A 20,768-nucleotide genomic window follows, 5' to 3' on the forward strand; every position below is an offset into this window, starting at 1 on the left:
GTCCTCTCCCTTTCAAATTCAGGACTTGGTGTAGGTTAGACTCATGGCATATTTGTGGAAAGAAGAAGAGTTGGGATGGATTCATATTCCATAAAACAGCCCTGCACAGACGTAATTCTGGGAGAATGATGCCTCTGGGTTTCTTTGTTTTGCTTTTATTCTTGTTTTTGGTACTGAGGTTCGACTCCAGGGGCACTTAAATATTGAGCTACATCCTCAGCCCTTTTTATTTTTATTTGAGGCAGGTTTTTACTTCGTTTCCCTGGCAAGCCTTGAACTTGGAGTCCCCTGCCTTGGCTACCCACTCTCTGGGAAACTCACCCAACCATTTTGATTTTCCAGAGGCAACTCTGTGTGATCCAAAGCCAACTGTGCGCAGTGTGGCCTGTGAAGAGATTTGCCAACGAATCCATTCCACACACGAGGTGCTGGGCCACGTCTCAGCATGGAGAGCTTAGTTCCCATGTTCGTGGTGGTGTCCTGGTACCATTTGTCCCCTGCATTTTTTTTCAAAAAATGGCTGTACTGGTTGTCAAGGATTCCAGGTCAGGCCTGTAGGAAACAGTTGCTACAGAGACAAGTCAGTAAGTTCTTGGGAGCTCAGGTTGGTAGCAGTGCCCTAATACTGAGAAGAGGGCTGTGACTTAAGTTCTGGAGTAGCACCTGGGCGGACACTCCTCACTGGCTGGACAGCTGTGCTCTCCTAGAGGCATGACACTAGGGACACCACACAGGGGTCAGCTCAGCACCCAGGCACCTTCATGAGGAGGATTAAGAAATGAAGTCTTGTTGTGCTTATAGGTGACAGAGCAGATGACTAGCAGCACCTGAGGATGTTCCCCATCACACAAATAATAATAATATAACAACAGCAACAGCCACCACACCAAAAACTTCTAGGAAGGTTCTTCAGAGTGTCACATGCTTGTGCTCAGAAGGGGTCTCCCAGTCACCTAACTGGTTTGTCAATGCTTCTTCACATCCAGACCCTCTCCCCAAATGATGTCAGGTCCTAGGACCAGGGCCACACCTGGGCAAACGTTGAGCATCACCTGGGAGTCCCACGGCTCCTCCCCCCACAACATCACTCTCAAGTGGTTCAAAAATGGGAATGAGCTCTCGCACACCCAGACCAGCATGGACCCCATGGGAGAAAGTGTGTCCTACAGTGTGTCCAGCACAGCCCAGATGACATTGACCCCTAGGGATGTCTACTCTCAATCTTATGTGAAGTGGCCCATGTCATCCTGCAGAGGGGCCCTCCTCTTTGCAGGACTGCCAACCTGTCTGACACATTTGAGGTACAGGACCCTGCTCCCTGCCCCAGCCCACACTGCTGCTCCCCAGGGGCCTTTGCTCCAGGACCTCAGTGACCTGTGCTCTATTTCCCAGCAGTGCTGCCACCTGCAGTGCATGTTGGACTCCTGCCCTGTGTCCAGCATGTGCTGGTGACTTCATTTCATTGACCAGAAGCAACTAGAACTGCTGAGCTCCTAACAGAGTGGAGCTTCAATGTGCAGGGAGGTTTCATCTGTTGTGCTCACTTCCTGCAGGCCAGGAGTTGGGCCTGTCAACCTCACTCTCTTTTACCCTCGGGGGAGCTGCTGCTCACTTGGCACCTGTGGGTGGCAGGCCCTGTGGTTACTGATTTACTCCTGTGCAAACCCTCAGTGTCTGAGCCCCTCTGCATGCCTGGCCCTGTCCCGAGGGAGGCCCTTGCCTTGCTGGGAGGAGCTCAGCTGTCTGTCCCATAAGGTCACAGCTTCTGCCTGTGTTGTTTCAGTTCCGCCCACCGTGGAGGTCACCCCACTGCCCACCATGGCAGGGAACCTAGTGAATGTCACCTGCCAGGTGAAGCACTTCTACCCTGAGATCCTACAGCTGACCTGGGTAGAGAATGGCGACATGTCCAGGAGAGAAACAGCCTTGACCCTCTGAGAGAACAAGGACGGGACCTTCAACCTGACAAGCTGGCTGCTGGTCAACGCCTCTGTGCACAGGGAGGACGTGACTTTCACCTGTCAGGTGGAGCATGATGGGAAACCAACCACTACCAGAAACTGCACCCTACAGGTCTCTGCTGGCCCCAGAGAGCAGGGCCTGGACAACACCCCTGTAGAGGCCTCTCTCAGCTAATCCAATGCTTTTATACTTTACCTTGATGTTGTCTGTTGTGAGAGCAGTGACCCCTCCTTCCCACAGGGCAGCCAGAGCCTGGGAACACAGCAGTGTCTTAGTCAGCTCCCCACACCCACACTCTGAGGGTCTCCTCTGTGGGGTTGGGCACACATCTCATGGGGCCTTCAAACAGGGACACTAAGGAAGAAGGCAGGATGGGGGATGGGCCGTTGTGGCACTCACCACTTGCCTTCTTCACCTGACACTTGTCATGTCTTCTTGGCCCTCTCCATCCTCCTCTCTTTCTACTCATCTTGGGGGTCACTCAAAAATTCACAGTGACACACAACCAGGTGACTATCACCTGCCAGGCAAAGAGGTTCTACCTCCTGAGCTTGCATGTGACCTGAGTGTGAATGGAAATGTGTCCAGGACAGAAACCTCAGCCATCAAGATAACAAGGATTGGAACTGTAACCACTGAGCTGGCTCCTAGTGAACTCATGTGCCCAGAGTGGGGACATTAAATATTTTAAAAGCCTGGAGATGTGGTTCACTGGTTAAGTACCTCTAGTATGAAAAAGAAAAAGATATCTCCCTGGTGGGGTCTCCAATCCAGCTGGCAGGATCCTTTTTGGGGGTGAGAGGTACCAGGGAATGAACTCAGGGCATTCAGACACTGAGCCACATCCCCACCCTATTTTGTATTTTATTTAGAGAGGATCTCGCTGACTTGCTCAGGGCCTTCTTTTGCTGAGGCTGGCTTCTGCCTCAGCCTCCCAAGCCACTGATTATGGGCATGAGCCATCTCACCCAACTGACTGGGTCTTTTATATCCTGTATCTTTTTTTAAATACTGCCAAAGTTAGTATTCCAATTCATTATAGAATAATTCTCAAGTCTATAAATATATATTAGAGCCTTACATTCACCTGCAATCCCCCACTCCTCACTCCAAGAGTCTTCACTATCAAGAGCTTGATCCAAATCTCCATGGATCTTCTGAAATACACAGATATTAAAAAAGAAATGGAGGGAGGAACAATCCTGTCCTAATGTCCTGCTTCTCATCTCTGCACCTAACAGTTGCTCTATTCTCCTTCCTCAGGGCCTCCCCTTCCCCCTTACCATGTTGACCTCTGCCCAGCTTCCATTCCAGATGAGAATTTTCCATACACATCTTTATCCTCACCCAGCAGACTGGCACCTGCTAGGGGAAATCTGAAAGACTCCCTGAGGATGTGGAGACTGTTTGGACCAGGCCCCTAGGTGACCTCGAGTGGACTCCACAGATCTTTTCCTTCTGATTTGTGATAGCAGACCGATAGTAATGAGGACCCTTAAAGCATGCTCACAACATGGAAATTTCTGCTTGTGTATATCCTTCTTTTTTGCTTCAACTACCTGTGTGTTAGGAGTTTGCAGAAGGGAAACCAGAATGGCCCTGGAGAGCAATGGAATCGTTGTTGATGACTTCCTGCCCTGACCACTGGTGACTTTCTACACGACTCAATGCAAAACTAAGGTCCCTGGGGACAGGGCAAACACCAGCCTATAATAAAAATTTTTGCTAATTAAAGAAATGTCCCTCTCCCATGAACATTGTCTTAAACACCAGAGTCATCTGGAGACTCTGTTCTATGGCCCAATGTGAGTTATTTCCCTGTGTAACCACAGGAGCAGGTCTGGACTCCAGAGACTCTCAGGTTCCAGGTTCTTCTCAGCATGCCCAACCATATGCCTCATAGGCTGGGTCAACACTGTACCACTGATTTGTCCCTGTGCCTTCTTGTAAGAAGTGTAAAGATAGGAAGCGAATAGCAATTTCCTTGATAGTAGGAGATACATGAGGCTGCCGAATCCCATCCACCAGTGCTTAATCAGGAATGCACACAGTGCCAGTGAAGTCCACAGCTGGAATGGTCAAATGATGAAGGACATTCGTCTACAAATCCAATGGCCTTATTCCAGTTAATAAAATTAATAATAATTATCTCTAATCATTAAAAAGAATTGCAGTATGTGTTCAAATTTTTCAAAATTCTTTTTATATCTCTTTTCTCTGCACCAAAATTGTTTTTCATTCATCATAAAGTGCATGGTAAAAGTTTCTTAGGAGACCATCTGGGCATCAAGAAGTCTTTCCCCAAATTTTAAAATGATGTAATTTTTTAGCAGTTTCCTAAACTGCCAAATTTCAATTTGAGTATACTGGGTTAGGTAGTGCTTCTCAAAGCATTTTGGTCCATTTTATCTAAGGTGTCAACTTTATTTATACCAGAGATTTTCTCCTTCTATCTCCTTATTATCTATCTAATGTCTGCAAAAAGATTTTGTTCAATCTTGATGTTAGTAGTGTGCCCCTTCCATTTCTCTCTCTCTCTCCCTTTCTCTCTCTCTCACTTTCTTTCTTTTTTTCTGTCATTAGTTTTGCAAGAGATTTTCAATTTCATTGATCTTTCAAATGGACCAACTGTGTGTTTCCATGATGTTCTGTATAGTTCTCTGTGTTCTATTTTATTGGATTTTTCCTAATTATTTCCTTTATTCTGCTTGCATAGGGTATATTTTCTTCATGTTGTTGTTGCTTCAGTGGTAGAATGCTTCAATTATGATCTGAGACTCTCCCAATTTTCTCTGACACCCTGGACACCAGCATGAAAACGGCATCCTGAGGGCCAGCCCATTAGAAGTGTGGCCTGGTGCATCCCAGATCCTTTCTGTAACATGGGACCATAGCACTTCTCCTTTCTTGGATGGAATGAAGATTACATGATGCAGAGGAAGAATTTTTGTTGGAATGAAACATGGAAGATGGCACTGGATGTCTTTGGAGCAGAATTAAGTGGTAGCCATCCTGATGTGACTGTGATCACCAACCAAGAAGTCCACTGAAGGTCTTCGAGTGCTTCCATCTATATGGCCCTAACCTTCATATGTAGCATCTACAACTTCCGCATTAGGGAAAGCCTTTGAGCCTGAGAATGAATCTCCTCTGTAGCTCTTCCAGTATTGGAATTATGTCTAGGAATGTAACCTCTGCTTCAGCTGCCCTCTGGTTACAGGAGACAAAAAATCTACAAGAGTACCAAGAAGTCCCTTGGATCTCACACTTGGCCTTTACTTTCTGATGACTCATGCTTAGCTTCTCATTGTCTTTCTCCCATGAACTGATGCCAAGAAACAGCCTTTAAATGCAAGAGTCTTATAACAACAATTTGCCAAATTTATGTTCAAGTACCAGATGCCAAGAATTTCCTTCTTGTGGTTAAACCAGTTCACTTCTGCAAATTGTGAACAGCACCACCTCCACCAGAGGCCAGTGCCTGATCAGGTGCCACTGACCACCCGATCTGGCGTCTATGTGATCAGCCAGCTGAAGAGTCCCAGGTTCAGATTCACATTGTAGAGCCTGCTTTCCAGATCACTCCTGGAACTGGGTTCCCATAGGAAGTGCCCTCTGTGATGGACATAGGGGATCGGGGGACTTTCTGAAATGTTCTCAGGATCAACATCAGGGTCCTTCCCACCTGAGACAGAAGAAGCAGCAGCTCAGCTGCCCCCACAGAAGCCAGAGGAAGGGTGGAGCTGCTTTCAGTGGAGGAGAAGGGCGGGCCTTCCACTCCCTGCTCAGCCAGGCTCTGATTCTGGTGCCATCTAGAGGGAGGAGGGGGCAGGCAGTGCAGCTCTCCTCCACTGAGGGGGAGCCCCAGAGCTGAGAACCATGGCCTCCAGTAGGGCAGCAGCTCCACAGGTTGAGGAGTCCACTCCTTCTTAAGGACTTGCAGCATTTCTTTATTATAAAAAATGTTTCCATCTTTGTTAGCATTATTTTAAAAGAAAAAATGACTAATGGTAAAAATTCAAAGACTCTACAGGTCTGCTTGCCAGGATCTGGCTTTGTGTGTCCAACAGAAAGACTTCAGGTGACATAGAACTGGAGGGGAGGTCTGCTATTTGGAGATTGTGGCCCCTCCCGTGTATGAGAAATGTTTTCTTGACCCATAAAAGTGTTTTTCAGCCAGCAATTTTGTTAGTTTATCCTACACTTCCTTTGCAGGCTCCCAAGGTCCCCAGGCACAGGTACTTTGAGCTACCCACAGTACCAAGTGGGCAGCCTTGCTCTCCTGTCTTCCCATGGAACAGCCCTCACCCCATATGCATGCCCCATTGAAAATTGTTCTCATAGTCCAGAGATATCGGGTCATTCCCCTGGTCCAAGGAACATGGTCTCAGGAATTACAATATAGGGTTTGGATTCTTCTAGGCTGTGACCCCCAAGACCTCAGTTTCCTAATCAAGAGGTGATGATAATCCCTCTGCACAGGAGAGTGAGAATCAAGTAGGTAACTAGTATAGCTGGGTGGGCAATGTGCACGAAGCTCACATTTCCACCTTCCCTCAGGGGGTCACCCTGGGACCTAAGGCTGGGTAACTGGGAATGAGGAAACTCTGACTGGGCTTCTGCCTCTGGCTTGACCAGGACATTAGTACAGGGTGTGTGTGCTAAAGCTTCACAACTTTGGGGGCCTTGGTAACTTCACCTGGGGCAAATGCAGGCACCTGAGAATGGACAACTAGGAGTCCCTCTAACAGCCCCTCTTGTCCCTTGATTTTCAGGAGCAGTGAAGTCTACTCTTTCTTCATACCTCATAGCCCTATTTATTGGCCCTAAGATCCTATTGGCAGTCGGTGTCTCTGCCATCTACATCCACAGGAAGCAGAAGTCCTGACTGTAAGTACCCAGGAGAAAAGGTGGACCACAGCCTGCAGAAGGGGCAGGGCCAGGGGGAGTGGCAGCCCACCTGTGCACAGCTGCAGAGTCAGTGGGTCTAGAGAACCAGGCACACACCCCTCAGCACCCTCAGGATCTCAGGCAACTTCTGTGGGGTCCCAGCTCCCAGGATGTGTGTGGGGTGTGCAGGAGATGAGGAGGTCAAGAGTTGACAATGGGTGTCCACTGAGTCCTGAGGCTCCAGAGATGATGAGCTGAGGGAATGCAATGAGGGGCAGCAGATTAGGTGTGTCCCTTGGATGTCATCTCTAGATTAGTCCAATAGTCCAATGCTGGGCCTCCATGGACAGGAAGGTTCTACCATATGGAACAATGTTGGGAAGTTCTAGGTGGGCTGCTCCCAGGGATGCCCACCTTGTGGACTCTTAGTGTGACCAACCTGCAGGGAATCAGGACACAGGAGAGGCTGAGAGGCTGAGCAGTCCATGGGCTGCTGGTTCACTCAAGACAGGCATCTAACAAGGACCAACCAGAACCTCATAGCTTGAAGGAGACTCTCATGAATGGTGAGCAGATAATTGAATGTGGACATGTTTCCCACAGGTCCTTCATCACTTCCTGCTACCTGTGACCCTCAGTTTCTGCCACCTTCTTCCTGCTCCATGGTGCTCAGCCTACGAGAAGGGAGCTGCTGAGAAGCTTCTATAGATGCTGCTCCAAATGCCTCCTTCCAGAACTCTCACCAGCCCACAGGCTCCTGATGTTCCTCTGCCAGCCCTCGATGTCCCATGGCTGAGTCTGCAGACCTGCCTCTGTGTAGCATCTCATGACACACACCCCCCCAGAATGTGACAAGCAAGCCCCATCTGAACATGTCACGATGGCTCTCCTCCATTGCCTTGGGCTTGGCCATCAAATACCCCAAGTCCTTGCTCTCAAGAGTCATTCTGTCTTCTTTTTCTTATCTACCCCTTCTCCACAGCCTTGTTGAGTTTCTCAAAGGAAACTCAAATGGTGTAATGCAAATAGTTATTCTCCTTTCTCTTTACCTAAGTGTCCTATGCCTCAAACACAGAAAGAAAAAAAAAAACAAGTGCCCCATAACCTGAGATATTTTCTCTCCTTAGCAGTTATGAACATCATGTTGTCCTGGATACAGGCAGTCATCACTCTCCATGGAAGGGCAGGATTGTAAAAATGACCATGCAAACTGAAACTCTGGGAATCTCCATAGCAGTCATTAAAAATAACTATCATTCTTCAACCTTTACAGTGTTTCTTCAAAATATTGAAAACACTCAAATTATCAGTTAAATGTCAGTTTAAAAATATAGGGAAATGTAAATATTAATAAACGTGAGCTTAGTGAACAGCAATTTGAAACACTAGACACTGAGCATTAGTAATTTATTTATTTGTAAAACCTTATCTGCAGGAGTTTCAACCATGTCCACCTGGTTCTTATTAATTGAAGATGTGAAGCAAGCATCTTTTCTACCTTGGCCAATTATTAGCCCCATTTAATACCATCACCCTTTTAGGCACCACTATTTCCCTCCCTCTAGTGTAGGTAGGTAATGCCACTTTAACCAGTTTCCTCTATCTGCTACACAAAAGTCCACTGATGAAGGATCAGTGTCCACACACCATGGCCAGCAACTTCTGTTTTGACCCCTTGTGCCCAGTTTAATCTCACTTCCAGAATTATTACCTCTCCTGTCCTCACTGCACTTTCATCTCAGTTGCTTATTCTTTAAATATAAAATGGATCAAAAAAATGAGAGTAGACACCAAGAAATTTCAGAAGCAATGAGAACACAGGTACAACATATCTAAGTCTCTAGGACACTATGAATGCAGTTCTAGCAGGAAAATCTAAATCACTGAGTGCCTACTTTAATGAAATAAAGAAATTTCAATAAATAAGTTTATACTCCAACTCAAGGTCTTAAGGAAAGAACAAAATAATTTCCAAAAGAACAGGTGATAGGAAATCATTAAGATTAGAGAAGAAATTAATGAAATTAAGAAAGAAAAAGAATACAAAGGTTCAAAGCAAGGAGGAATTGGTTCATTTAAAAGATACATAAGATTGAAAATCCCTCAGCCAAATGACCAAAAGTAAGAGAAGGAAGACACAAATCAATCAAAGTAGAGACAAAAAAGAAAATATCACTAGAAAAACTTCTGAAATCCAGGAACATTGGACAGACACTATGCTCAAAATTTAGACTCAAAAACATTGGAAAATCTAGAAGACATTGACAAATTCCCAGATACATGTGACCTGCCCAAACTGAACCTGAAAGGTATGGAAAACCTAAACAGAATGGTATCAAGGAATGAAATTCAAAGAGCAGTTAAAAGCCTTCCAACAAAGAAAAGCTCAAGACTACATGGCGGAATAGAGGAGGTACTGTTTCTGGCTGCTCGGTGGAATTAAACCAAGAAAAGAGTCAGGCAGGTCTCCACAAGGTCTCACCTAGATGGAATACAACATCTCAGAAAGTACAACAGGACCCCTAGACAGCGGATTTTCACAGAAACCGTCAGATCTGCTACCGACCACCTGCACAGAAATCAGAGCCTCTGTTCCAATAAGACTCCGGACTCTGGACCCAAAGCCCGCAGTTCTAGTGCACATGGCTCTCAAGCAGCAGAGCAGAACCACCTTATCAGCTGCGCTCCGCTCCCAATCAGGCCACACAGCTGCAATCACACAGCACAAGGCCATCCCAGCTCCCCCCACCTCACCAGACATCCTGGCACAGGAAGCAGACCGACTCCTTCTTGGAAAACCTCTCTCGCCATTTTTTTGGTGGGTGTAGCTATCAGCGTGGACCTCCATTTGAACAGGTACCTGGTTTCCAACTTCCTCCCCAACCCCCCGCCCCCCAGCTGTGATTACTGGCACCATGACTGCCCAGCGCAAAAACCGCTCTCAGCTGAACTGGACCTCTGTGCGACCAGGGCACCACCCACCAGGCAGGAACCTGAGGGTGATAAGCAAAGGAAGGGAGGGGTCTAAAAAACCTGAAGCAAATCAGAGAGACCAGGATTGGGTGCTCAAGGCAGGAGAGGGAGACGATGGGGGGCGGGGTGGGGCTCAAGTCTTCCCACCCTGGTTACCTACACCACCCTGAGGACAGAGACTCCAGCTTAAAACAGACCACCCCACCTACTGGGAGAGAAGAGAAGCAGAAAGGAAGGAAACGGAATTCTAAGAGTTTGTTGTTGTTGTTTTTCCTTCTTATACTTCTTCCTCCTCTGCACTTCTATCCTCTGAACCTCACAACCCTGACATATGTGAAACCAAGAACTATACATGAAATAGAACTTTGAGAACTGAGTCACCTGGAAAATATAATATAGAGAAATTACATAAGGCCCCCCTTTTTATTCTCTCTTTTTTCTTTTTTTCTCTTTCTTCTCTTTCTTTTTTTTTCTTTCTTCTTCTTTCACCCTCCAAATTTTACTATTTTAACATCTTGTAATTTTCTAAATACATATGTGCCTTTGTTTTTATGTACTCTACTGTCCTCCCAAGTAATTTTCTACCCTAAATCACCTCCTGTCTATTCTCCTGCGTCTAACCCTTTTCAATAGAGTTTTCCTTCAAATTTCCTGAGTTATATTAGCCCGATACCCTCACATCTTTCCCCCTTAGCAAATTGTTCTATGCCCAACCCCCAGTTCACTGTCTGCCACCAGAAACTGTACACTTTTTATAAAACCACTGATTATATTTTAAATAATAATTGAATCCAACATTTCTGGACATTGAGACTAACTATAAATGTATTAATAACAATAATTTGTTCATAGGTGATGTACTGTTGATATTAGGATCTGTTAACATTGTCCTTCCCCCAAAAGGAGGGATCTTGGAACCATATAAGAGCACTACAAATCTATAGGGTAAAAACAATAACACACCAGCCCCACAGAGCTGGAAAAAAAGAAATGCAAGCAACATGAAAAGACAAGGGAAGAAAGTACCACAAACAATTAAACACAACACATCATTAGAAGAATTGACAGCTACAGCAGAAAAAATAACAGAGAAAGATTTCAGGATATACATGGATAAAATGTACTGGGATCTCAAAGAAGACATTAGACAACAAATACAGGCAGTGAAAGATCACTTTAATAATGAGCTACATAAACAAATCAAAGAAGCAAAAGATCAACTCAACAGGAAAGTAGAGGTTATACAAAAAAAGAAACAGAAATCCTTGAAATGAAAGAAATAATAAAGCAAATTAAAAACTCAAATGAGAGCATCACCAACAGAGTAGACCACTTAGAAGATAGGATATTAGACAATGAAGGTAAAGTATATCATCTTGAAAAGAATGATAAAAAAACACAAGCAGAACATCCAAGAAATATGAGATAGCATAAAAAGACCAAATTTAAGAGTTATTGGAATAGAGGAAGGCATAGAGGTCCAAACCAAAGGAATGGTCAATCTGTTCAATGAAATAATGTCAGAAAACTTTCCAGACATGAAAAATGAAACAGAAATCCAAACCCAAGAAGCCTACAGGAGCCGAATGTGCAAAACAACAGCAGATCCCCACCTAGACACATTATATTGAAAATGCCCAACATACAGAATAAGGAGGGAATTTTAAAAGCCACAAGAGAAAGGAATCAGATTACATATAGGGGTAAGCCAATTAGGATAATGGCAGATTTTTCAACACAGACCCTGAAAGCTAGAAGATCCTCGAACAACATATTTCAAGCTCTGAAAGATAATGGGTGCCAACCAAGAATCTTGTATCCAGCATAATTAAGCTTCAAATTTGAAGGTGAAATAAAAACCTTCCATGATAAACAAAAGTTAAAAGCATTTATAGCTAGGAAACTGGCACTACAAACATCCTTTACAAAATATTTCATGAAGAGGAAACGGAAAACAACAATGAAAACCAGCAGAGGGAGGTAGCACAATAAAGGAAAAACTAATCAAAGAGGAAAACCAAGTTAAGTTAAATAACAAAAATAAACAATATCCTGATATTTTGCTGAATTAATTTATTAGTTCTGGAAGATTTCTAGTGGGATTTTTTTGTCTTCTATGGTATAGAATCATATCATTGGCGAATAGTGCTAATTTGAGTTCTTCTTTTCCTATCCACATTCTTTTATTTTCTTTTGTTAGTCTAATTGCTCTGGCTAGAGTTTCAAGAACTATGTTAAATAGAAGTGGTGAAATGGGGCATCCCTGTCTTGTTTCTGTTTTTAGAGGGAAGGCTTTCAATTGTTCTTCATTTAGGATGATGTTGACATGGGACTTATCATAGACAGGCTTTACAATGTTGATGTATTTTTCTGATAGTCCTAGTTTTTCTAGTGTTTTGAACATGAAAAAGTGCTGTATTTTGTCAAATGCTTTCTCTGTATCTATTGAGATGATCATATGTTTTTTATCTTTGAATCTATTTGTTGGATCTCTCTCATTCAGCCAGGAGGTCCATGGAACAGGGGAGAGGAGAGTGTGGCTGCAGAGTCTCTAATCAACACCTCCAGAGACCAAGCAGGAAGCAGGCCTAATTTTATTGTGCAGTTATCATGTACATATACTCGGGCAATAGCTAAGCAGATTACTGACCGGCACCAATGCAATTCCAGCTAACTATCCTTGCAGTGACTAATTAAGGAGTGGGCAGTGGAGGAAGGGCCAGGACTACAACATGGCCTCATGCTCAGGGCTGTGGCTACAGGGTAAGTGGCTTGAGGCTCACATGCCTAACATGAAGGGAGTAGCCTGCCACTCAGACACCCTTAATATATGCCATGTATCCAGTACTCCATGCAATTGTCCCCACAAGTCTATTGATGTGATGAATTGCATTTATTGATTTCCATATGTTTAACCAACCTTGCATCCCTGGGATGAACCCTACTTGATTTTGGTGCACTATCTTCTTGATATGTTTTTGTACTCAATTTGCCAGAATTTTATTGAGAATTTTTCTATCTATACTCATCAGAGAGATTGGTCTGAAGTTTTTTTTCTTTGATGTGTCTTTGTCTGGTTTGGGGATCAGGATGATATTGGCTTCATAGAATGTTTTTTAAGTGTTCCCTCTTTTTTATTTCATGAAATAGTTTGAGAAGTATTGGTGTTAGTTTCTTTAAAGGTCTTGTAGAACACAGCTGTGTATCCATCCAGTCCTGGGCTTTTCTTGGTTGGTAGGCTTCTGATGGAACCCTGTTTCCTTGCTTAAAATTTATCTGTTTAAATTTTGTATATGATTCTGATTTGGGTATATCATATGCATCTAGAAATTTGTCGATATCTTTGATATTTTCTATTTTATTGGAGTACAAATTTTCAGAATAATTTCTAATTATCTTCTGTATTTCTATAGTGTCCATCGTGATATTTCCTGTTTCATCATGACTGTTAGTAATTTCAATTTTCTCTCTCCTTCTCTTCATTAGCATAACTAATGGTTTATCCATTTTACTTATTTTTTTAAAGAACCAACTATTTGTTCTGTCAATTTTTTCAATTGTTTCCTTTGTTTAAATTTCACTGATTTCAACTCTGATTTTAATTATTTACTGTCTTCTACTGCTTTTGGTGTTTGTTTGTTTTTCTGTTTTTAGAGCTTTGAGATATAATGTCAGGTCATTAATTTGTTGACTTTTTCTTTGACTTTTTCTTCTTTGAAAGAATGTACTCCATGCAAGGAAATTTCCTCTTAGTACTGCCTTCTTAGTGTCCCAGATTTTTTCAATATGTTGTATCAGTGTTCTCAATTTACCTCTAAGAATTTTTAATCTCCTCCTTGATGTCTTTTGCCACCCATTGTTCATTCAGTAGCATATTATTTAGTCTCCAGGTGTTAGAGTACCTTTTTTAAATTTTATCATTGATTTCTAACTTTATTCCATTGTGGTGTGATAGACTACAGAGTAGTATCCCTACTTTTTTGTATTTAATAAGAGTTGCTTTGTGGCATAATATATGGTATATTTTAGAGAAGGATTCATGTGCTGCTGAGAAGAAAGTGTATTTACACGTTGATGGATAATATATTCTATATATGTCAGATAAGTCAAAGTTATTGATAGTTTTATTGAGTTATTTGGTTTCTTTGTTTAGCTTTTGTTTGGAAGATCTATCCAGTGGTGAAACAGATGCATTAATGTTATCCAAAATTATCTTGTAGTGGTCTATTTGATTCTTGAAGATTGAAAAGAGTTTGGTTGATGAACATAGATGCTCCATTGTTTGGGGCATATATAACTGTTATGTCTTGTTGATGTATGGTTCCCTTAAGCAGTATGAGGTGTTCATCTTTATCTCTTTTGATTAACTTTGGCTTGAAGTCAAGTATGAGGATGGAAACCCCTGCTTTTTTACATAGACCATGGGAATGGTATATTTTATCCAACCTTTTACCTTTAGTCAGTGGGCATCTTTTCCTATGAGATGAATCTCTCAAAGGCAGCACATTGTTGGGATTTTTTTTGTGATGCAATCTACCAGGCTATGCCTTTTAATTGGTGATTTTAGGCCATTAACATTCAGGGTTATTATTGAGAGATGATTTATATTACTGATAATTTTTATTTATTTTTGGTATTTAGCTTGAATTGTTTTCTCCTTGGTTGGATTTTCCTTTATAGTAGTTCTTCCCCTTGCAGATTTTCATTGTTGTTTTAAATTTCCTCCTCATGGAATATTTTGCCAAGAATGTTCTATAGCGTAGGCTTTGTTGCTGTACATTCTTTTAGCTTTTGTTTATCATGAAAGGTTTTTATTTCATCATCAAATCTGAATCTTCATTTTTGAGGATATAAGATGCTTGGTTGGCATCCATTATCTTTCAGAACTTGATATATGTTGTACCAGGCTCTCTTTGCTTTGAGGGCCTGCATTGAAAAATCTGCTGAGATATGAATTGGTTTTCCTATATAGGTAATCTGATTTTTCTCCCTTGCAGCCTTAAAAATTCTATCCTTATTCTGTATGCTAGGCATTTTTATTATAATGTGTATTGGTGTAAATCTGTTGTAATTTTGTACAATTGGTATCCTATAGGCCTCTTGTATTTTATTTTCCAATTTATTTTTCATGCTTGGGAAATTTTCTGATATTATTTCATTGAAGAGATGGTGCGTTTCTTTGGTTTGAATCTCTGAACTTTCTCTATCCCAATAAATCTTAACTTTGATCTTTTGATGTGTCCTATAATTCTTGGATATTCTGTTCATGGTTTCTTACCATCTTCACTGAGAGGTCAACTTTATTTTCAACACTATATATTTTGTCTTTACTGTCTGAGGTCCTGTCTTCCAAATGATCTAGTTTGTTGTTGAGGTTATCTATTGAGTTTTTAATTGGCTTATTGTTTCTTTAATTTCAAGGATTTCTGGGTTTTTCTTTTCAGAATTCCTATATCTTGAAGTAATCTCTTGTAACCTGTCTTTGCTCTATTATCTCTTTGTTGGAGTGATCGATTTTTGCCTGAATCTGCTCACTTAGGTAATTTTTAATTCCCAAATCATTTTAGTGATGTATATTCTGAACTCCTTCTCTAGTTATGTATATTATGAACTTCTTGTCTGACATTTCACCTACTTCAGTATCTATGGATTCTATTGTTGTAGTATCTTGGTTTGTTTGGGGCACACTTTCCTCCCTTGGTTTTTCATGATGTCTGTCTTCCTCACTTGCAGTGTAGATCCAAGGTATTACAATTTCTGCCTTATTGTATTATAGTTTCCCTTTAAGTTATCAATACCTCACTATTAAGGGAGAGATCAATATTACAGCACTCAATGTACCCAACATGCATCCATATATCATTTAGATTCTGTTTTTACATTTAAATTTTGTCACTATAATCAGAAATGATGAGTTCAGTTATCTTCTAACATATAGTCAATAGGTTTGTGTAATGGTTTACAGTTTCTAATGGTAGAAAGGGATCTGGGGGGGGGCATTGGCTGAGATGTTTATGAGGTAGGATATGAGAATACAGAGGTATTAGGTTATATGACTAGTGAGAGGATAATCATAAGAAGTTGGCTGTTAGTAGGAGAAAAAAGAAATAGGCAACCCCAGGCAATAATTCCTGTTACCTCAGCAACAGGATAACTATTATCACTCCTAGTAGAGAAAACTCTGGTGTAGCCAGGCCCTCAGGGAACATTGGTGACATCTCACCAGGTCCTTATTGTTGTCCCTTGATAGAAGCGGTGATATTCCAGTTTCATGGTAGGGCAGCCCCAAGCCTATATGTCTCCTGATGTTGGGCTGTGAAGCCATGCTTTGGTGAGTAAAGAACCCCATCACAGGGGCACGGAGTGTTGCAATGTGGGCTTCTCCCCGGTTCTTCCTATTTCTTCATCTGTTTAAGGGCACCTAGGTTGATTCTATAGCTTCATTTTTTTGAGTTGAGCTACTATAAACATTGACGTGACCACATCCCTGTAGTAGGCTGATTTTAAGACCTTTAAAAGAGTGGAATAACTAGGTCAAAGGGTGGTATCATTCCAAGATTTCTGTAGAATCTTCATACTGCTTTCCAGAGCAGTTGTACCAATATGCAGTCACACCAGCAGTGTCTGAGTGAATCTTTTTCCCCACATCCTTGCCAACATTTATTTTTACCTGTATTCTTGATAATTGCCTTATGACTGGAGTGAGAAGAAATCTCAGTATAGTATTAATTTACATTTTCTAATTTGTAGAAATGTTGAACCTTTTTAAAAATATTTGTTGACCAATCATATTTTCTTCTTCTGTGATGTGCATGTTCAGTTCCTTTGCCCATTTATTGATTGGATTATTTGGGGATTTTTTTGTAGGAGGTATTAAAATCTTTTAAGTTCTTTCTATACTCAGATTTTTGCTGTATCTGAGGTACAGGTGGTAATAATTTTCTCCCATTCTGTTGGCTCTCTGTTCACATTCCTGATTGTTTCTTAGCTGTGAAGAAGCTGTTTAGTTTGATATTATTTCATTTATTTATTTCTGATTTTACTTCTTGCACTTTAGGAGTCTTGTTATGGAAGTCAGTTCCTACGTTGACATGATGTAGAGTAGGGTGTACATTTTCTTCTAATAGGTTCAAGGCTTCTGGTCAAATGCTAAGGTCCTTGATCTGCTTTGAGTTTAGTTTTATGCAGGGTGAGAGATAGGGTTTAGTTTCATTTTGCTACATATGGATTTCCAGTTTTCCCAGCACCATCTGTTGAAGAGACTATCTTTTCTACAATGTATGTTTATGGTGCTTTTGTCTAATATGAGTTAACTATTTATGTATGTTTGCTTCCGTGTCTTCAATTCTGTTCCAATGGTCTTCATGTCTGTTTTGGTACCAATACCATGCTGTTTTTGTTATTACAGCTCTGTAGTATAATTTAAGGTTTGCTATTGTGATGCCCCTTGCATCACTTTTCTCAATAAGAATTTCTTTGGCTATTCTGGGCCTCTTATGTTTCTGAATAAATTTCATGATTGCTTTTCATATTTCTATGAAAAGTGTCATTGGAATTGTAATCGGAATTGCATTAAATATCTATAGCACTTTTGGTAGAATGGCAATTTAGGCAATATTAATTCTGCCTATCCAGGAAAAGGGGACATCATTCTATCTTCTGAGTTCTTCTTCAATTTCTTTTTTTAATGTTCTGTAGTTTTCAATGTAGAGGTCTTCCATCTCTTTTGTTAGATTGATTCTCAATTTCTTTTGAGGTTAACATGAATGGGAGAGTTTTCTAATTTCTCTTTCAGTTGATTCATCATCAATGTATCCCTTCAAACATTAAAAATTCAGAATTGCAATTGTTTTATGGGTTTCAATTTTATAGCCTCCTAATTTGCTGAATTCTTTTTTCAAGTTCTAGAAATTTTCTAGTGAAGTTCTGGGGAAGTCTAAATATAGAATCATGTCATTGGCAAATAGGGATAATGTGAGTTATTATTTTCTATATGTATCCCATTATTTTTTGTCTAATTTCTATGGCTAGATTCTCCAGAACTCTATTGAATAGAAGTGGTGAAACAGGGAATTGCTGTCTTGTTTTAGTTTTTAGAGGGAATGCTTTCTATTTTTCTCTGTATGGAATGATGTCTGCCTTAGGATTAGCATATATAGACTTTACAAGGTATGTTCCTACTATCCTTAGTTTTTCTAGTGTTTTCAGCATGAATGGATGCTGGATTTTGTCAGATGTTTTTCTGCATGCACTGAGATAATTATTTGGTTCTTGTCTTTAAGTTATTGATGTGATGATGAATCGCATTTATTGATTTCTGTATGTTGAGACAACTTGAATCTCTGAGACGAACCCCACTTGATCATGGTGAACTATCTTTTTAATGTGTTTTTATATGATTTGATGGTATTTTATTAAGAATTTTTGCATCTATGTTAATGAGGGATATTTGTCTAAAGCTTTCTTTCCTTGATGTATCTTTCCAGCTTTGGTATCAGGGTGATAATAGCTTCATGGAATGAGCTCTCCTTTTCTTTGTCATGGAACAATTGGAGGAGGATTTGTATTAGTTATTCTTTAAAGATCTGATAGATTTTGGCTGAGAATCCATCTGATACAAGACTTTTCTTTCTTGGTAGGCTTGAAATAGCATCTTAAATTTCATTGCTTAAATTGACCTGCTTAAATTTTCTATGTCTTCCTGATTAATTCGGATAGGTTATTTGTTTCTAGAAATTTGCCAATCTCTTCAAGATTTTCTACTTGAGTATAAATTTTTAAAATAGTTTCTGGAAGATGGCCGCTGCGTACGGGGGTTGCTGAAGTGCTGAGCGTGGTGCTCAAAGCAGCGGCTTTAATAGAGATTTCGCACAGTCTGTTAAAGCTCCTTTCACCGTTAATCTGTAGCGGACCACTTTGCCAAGGAGCAGGAAGAACAAAGAAATCGAAAAAGAGACGCTTGGCTGCTCAGAGCCGCGGGCGCTTTGCTCCCATCTGCTTCCTCTTTCGCTTCGCTCCGGGCGGAGAAGCTGAATGTGTAATCAGCAGTGGATTGTAAGTACCCGAGGCAAAGAAAGCTCAGTGCGCCCCGCCTTTTTTTTTTCTTTTGAATATTTTTTATACAGGGAGAGTTTGTGGATTGGGATTGTTGGCGGGGCTGTGGTTTCTGTGCCGAAAATCCACTCCGCGGGAGCCGCCATTTGCTTTCTGCTTGCTGTCTTGATGGCTCTGTATACACTGTCCGGCAGCCTCACCTAGAGGTTGGAGCTGGGCTGCGTGCCGAGCCCTGTCCTCCGAAGGCTGGACTGCAACCTCGAGCGTCTCGGTGGCCTGTTCGCTGCTGCACCTTCGGGCAGAGCCTGCTCTGGGGTCGTTCTGCACCCCCCTGCCAGGGGACCCGTGCTCCGGAGGAGGGGGACGGAGAGCCGCGGCTGCAGCCGCTTGGGCCCCTGGGGCCGGGCACCGGGCGGAAGAGCTGCGGAGGCCAGGGCGGCTCTGCTACGATCGCAGACAAGCGCGGCGCTCGTGGGCGTGGCCCAGAGACGGAGGCGACGGCGGCAGGGTTTCATTTCTAGAAATCTGGACTGGAAACAGAAGCAGCAGTTTGTATAATCCCAAGAACTTGCTTATACCAGGAAGCTGTAAGGGCAACATGAATATCATTGATGAGATGTAACATGGTGGCAGGTGCAGAGAGATCAAGTCTCTGACATCTTCAACTGCGCGGGCATAGGGAGCCGTAAACTGTCTAAATGCTGTTTGCTCAGGATCACTAGGCAATGCTGAGCTGACGTGGATCTGGGGTGTACAGGCTGGGCCCCTCAGAACACACACACAGAGCCCGAATCGGAGGCAATTAAGCTCCGGTTCGCCTGCTTCGTGTGACTCAGCACTAACGATTCCGCTGAAATAATTGGCTGGCCCTTAGGAACTTACAGAGGTAAAAGCCAACCGAGCCTTCATAGGCAGTGGCCACAGGACTGAAACGGGGATTGGGAGAGACAGTCAGGACCCACCCGTTGCATTGGTCACCCGGCAAAGGGAGCAAACGGTCACCATTTGCATGGGATATCACCATGGCAGAGAAATGGCGTCACGGGCAGAGGAGATAACTGCATTGAAACCAGCGCGACAGGTGTGTAATCCCCTAGTCATCTCTCTCCACACAGCAGGGAAAACTTAAGGGCCACTCCCAGCTCTCCTGTGAACGCAATAACCAGACCGAGGGAATCAGGAGTGGCGCAGGACTCGCGGCGCGGAACTCCCGGCTACCGCTCCCACCAGTGCTGACAACTGAGGTCTCTTGCACCAGCTACCGGGGGCGTGGCTACAGGAGGGCAAGCAAATTCGCTGGGGGATCTCAGCCCCAAGCTCTACAAACTTAGGGTCTGAGGGAGGCAAACAGGGAGAGTGAGCCCAGGTGTTCATGAAAACAGGGCTCCCAGGAGCAGCAGACCCGGCGTGTAGCCAGTATTGTGGTGAGCGCCACAGGTGAGCACGGCCTGGCTTGAGGAAACACAAGACAAGGCCCTAGACACTCAGGATTGGAGACCCGCCCAGTCTAGGAGAAAGAGCTACTGCACAGTGAATGGTTCCCACCTATTGAGAGGAGAAGCTTGGCCCAGTGGGCACAGCTCCACCTACTGGAAGAGAAGTTAATAGAACTCGAGACTGCATTTATTATTATTATCATTTTTTTCCTTTTCTTTTTCTTCTTTTTCTTTCATTTTCAATTTTTATTTGTTGTTGTTCTTTAACTTTTTTTCAATGTTTCTATTTTTTTAATTTTATTATTATTATTATTTTTTAAAATTTTAATTTTCATTTTTTATTATCACTATTATTTTTGTTAAAATTTTTTTTTCATCTTTTCTTTCTTTCTTTATTATCTAATCTTTGTTATTCTTGTTTCTTTTGTCTTTTCATTTCTTTTCAATTTTCTT

At 42.3% G+C, this 20,768-nt stretch overlaps 2 protein-coding genes across 3 annotated transcripts in view; both read left to right on the forward strand.

Annotated features, from left to right (window-relative positions):
• Window positions 1-1,938, forward strand: part of LOC139704809 (signal-regulatory protein beta-1-like) — a 39,903-nt gene extending 37,965 nt beyond the window's left edge. The window contains exons 5-6 of the mRNA XM_071609116.1: window positions 1,017-1,156; window positions 1,784-1,938. Of these exons, the coding sequence (XP_071465217.1) occupies window positions 1,017-1,156; window positions 1,784-1,938 (295 nt within the window). The remainder of the gene's footprint in view (window positions 1-1,016; window positions 1,157-1,783) is intronic.
• The window catches only part of LOC114106959 (signal-regulatory protein beta-1-like), a 355,204-nt gene that overhangs the window by 195,063 nt on the left and 139,373 nt on the right, over window positions 1-20,768 (forward strand). The window contains exons 5-6 of one of the 2 annotated variants that reach the window (XM_071608805.1): window positions 6,738-6,852; window positions 7,456-8,116. The exons of the other annotated variant lie outside the window; for it this stretch is intronic. Coding sequence (XP_071464906.1) covers window positions 6,738-6,850 — 113 coding nt within the window. The 3' untranslated portion in view covers window positions 6,851-6,852; window positions 7,456-8,116. Of the gene's footprint in view, window positions 1-6,737; window positions 6,853-7,455; window positions 8,117-20,768 lie in introns of those variants that run through there. 2 annotated transcript variants of the gene reach the window in all.

The sequence above is a fragment of the Marmota flaviventris genome, chromosome 2 (assembly GCF_047511675.1).
Source record: "Marmota flaviventris isolate mMarFla1 chromosome 2, mMarFla1.hap1, whole genome shotgun sequence".
NCBI lineage: Eukaryota > Metazoa > Chordata > Mammalia > Rodentia > Sciuridae > Marmota > Marmota flaviventris.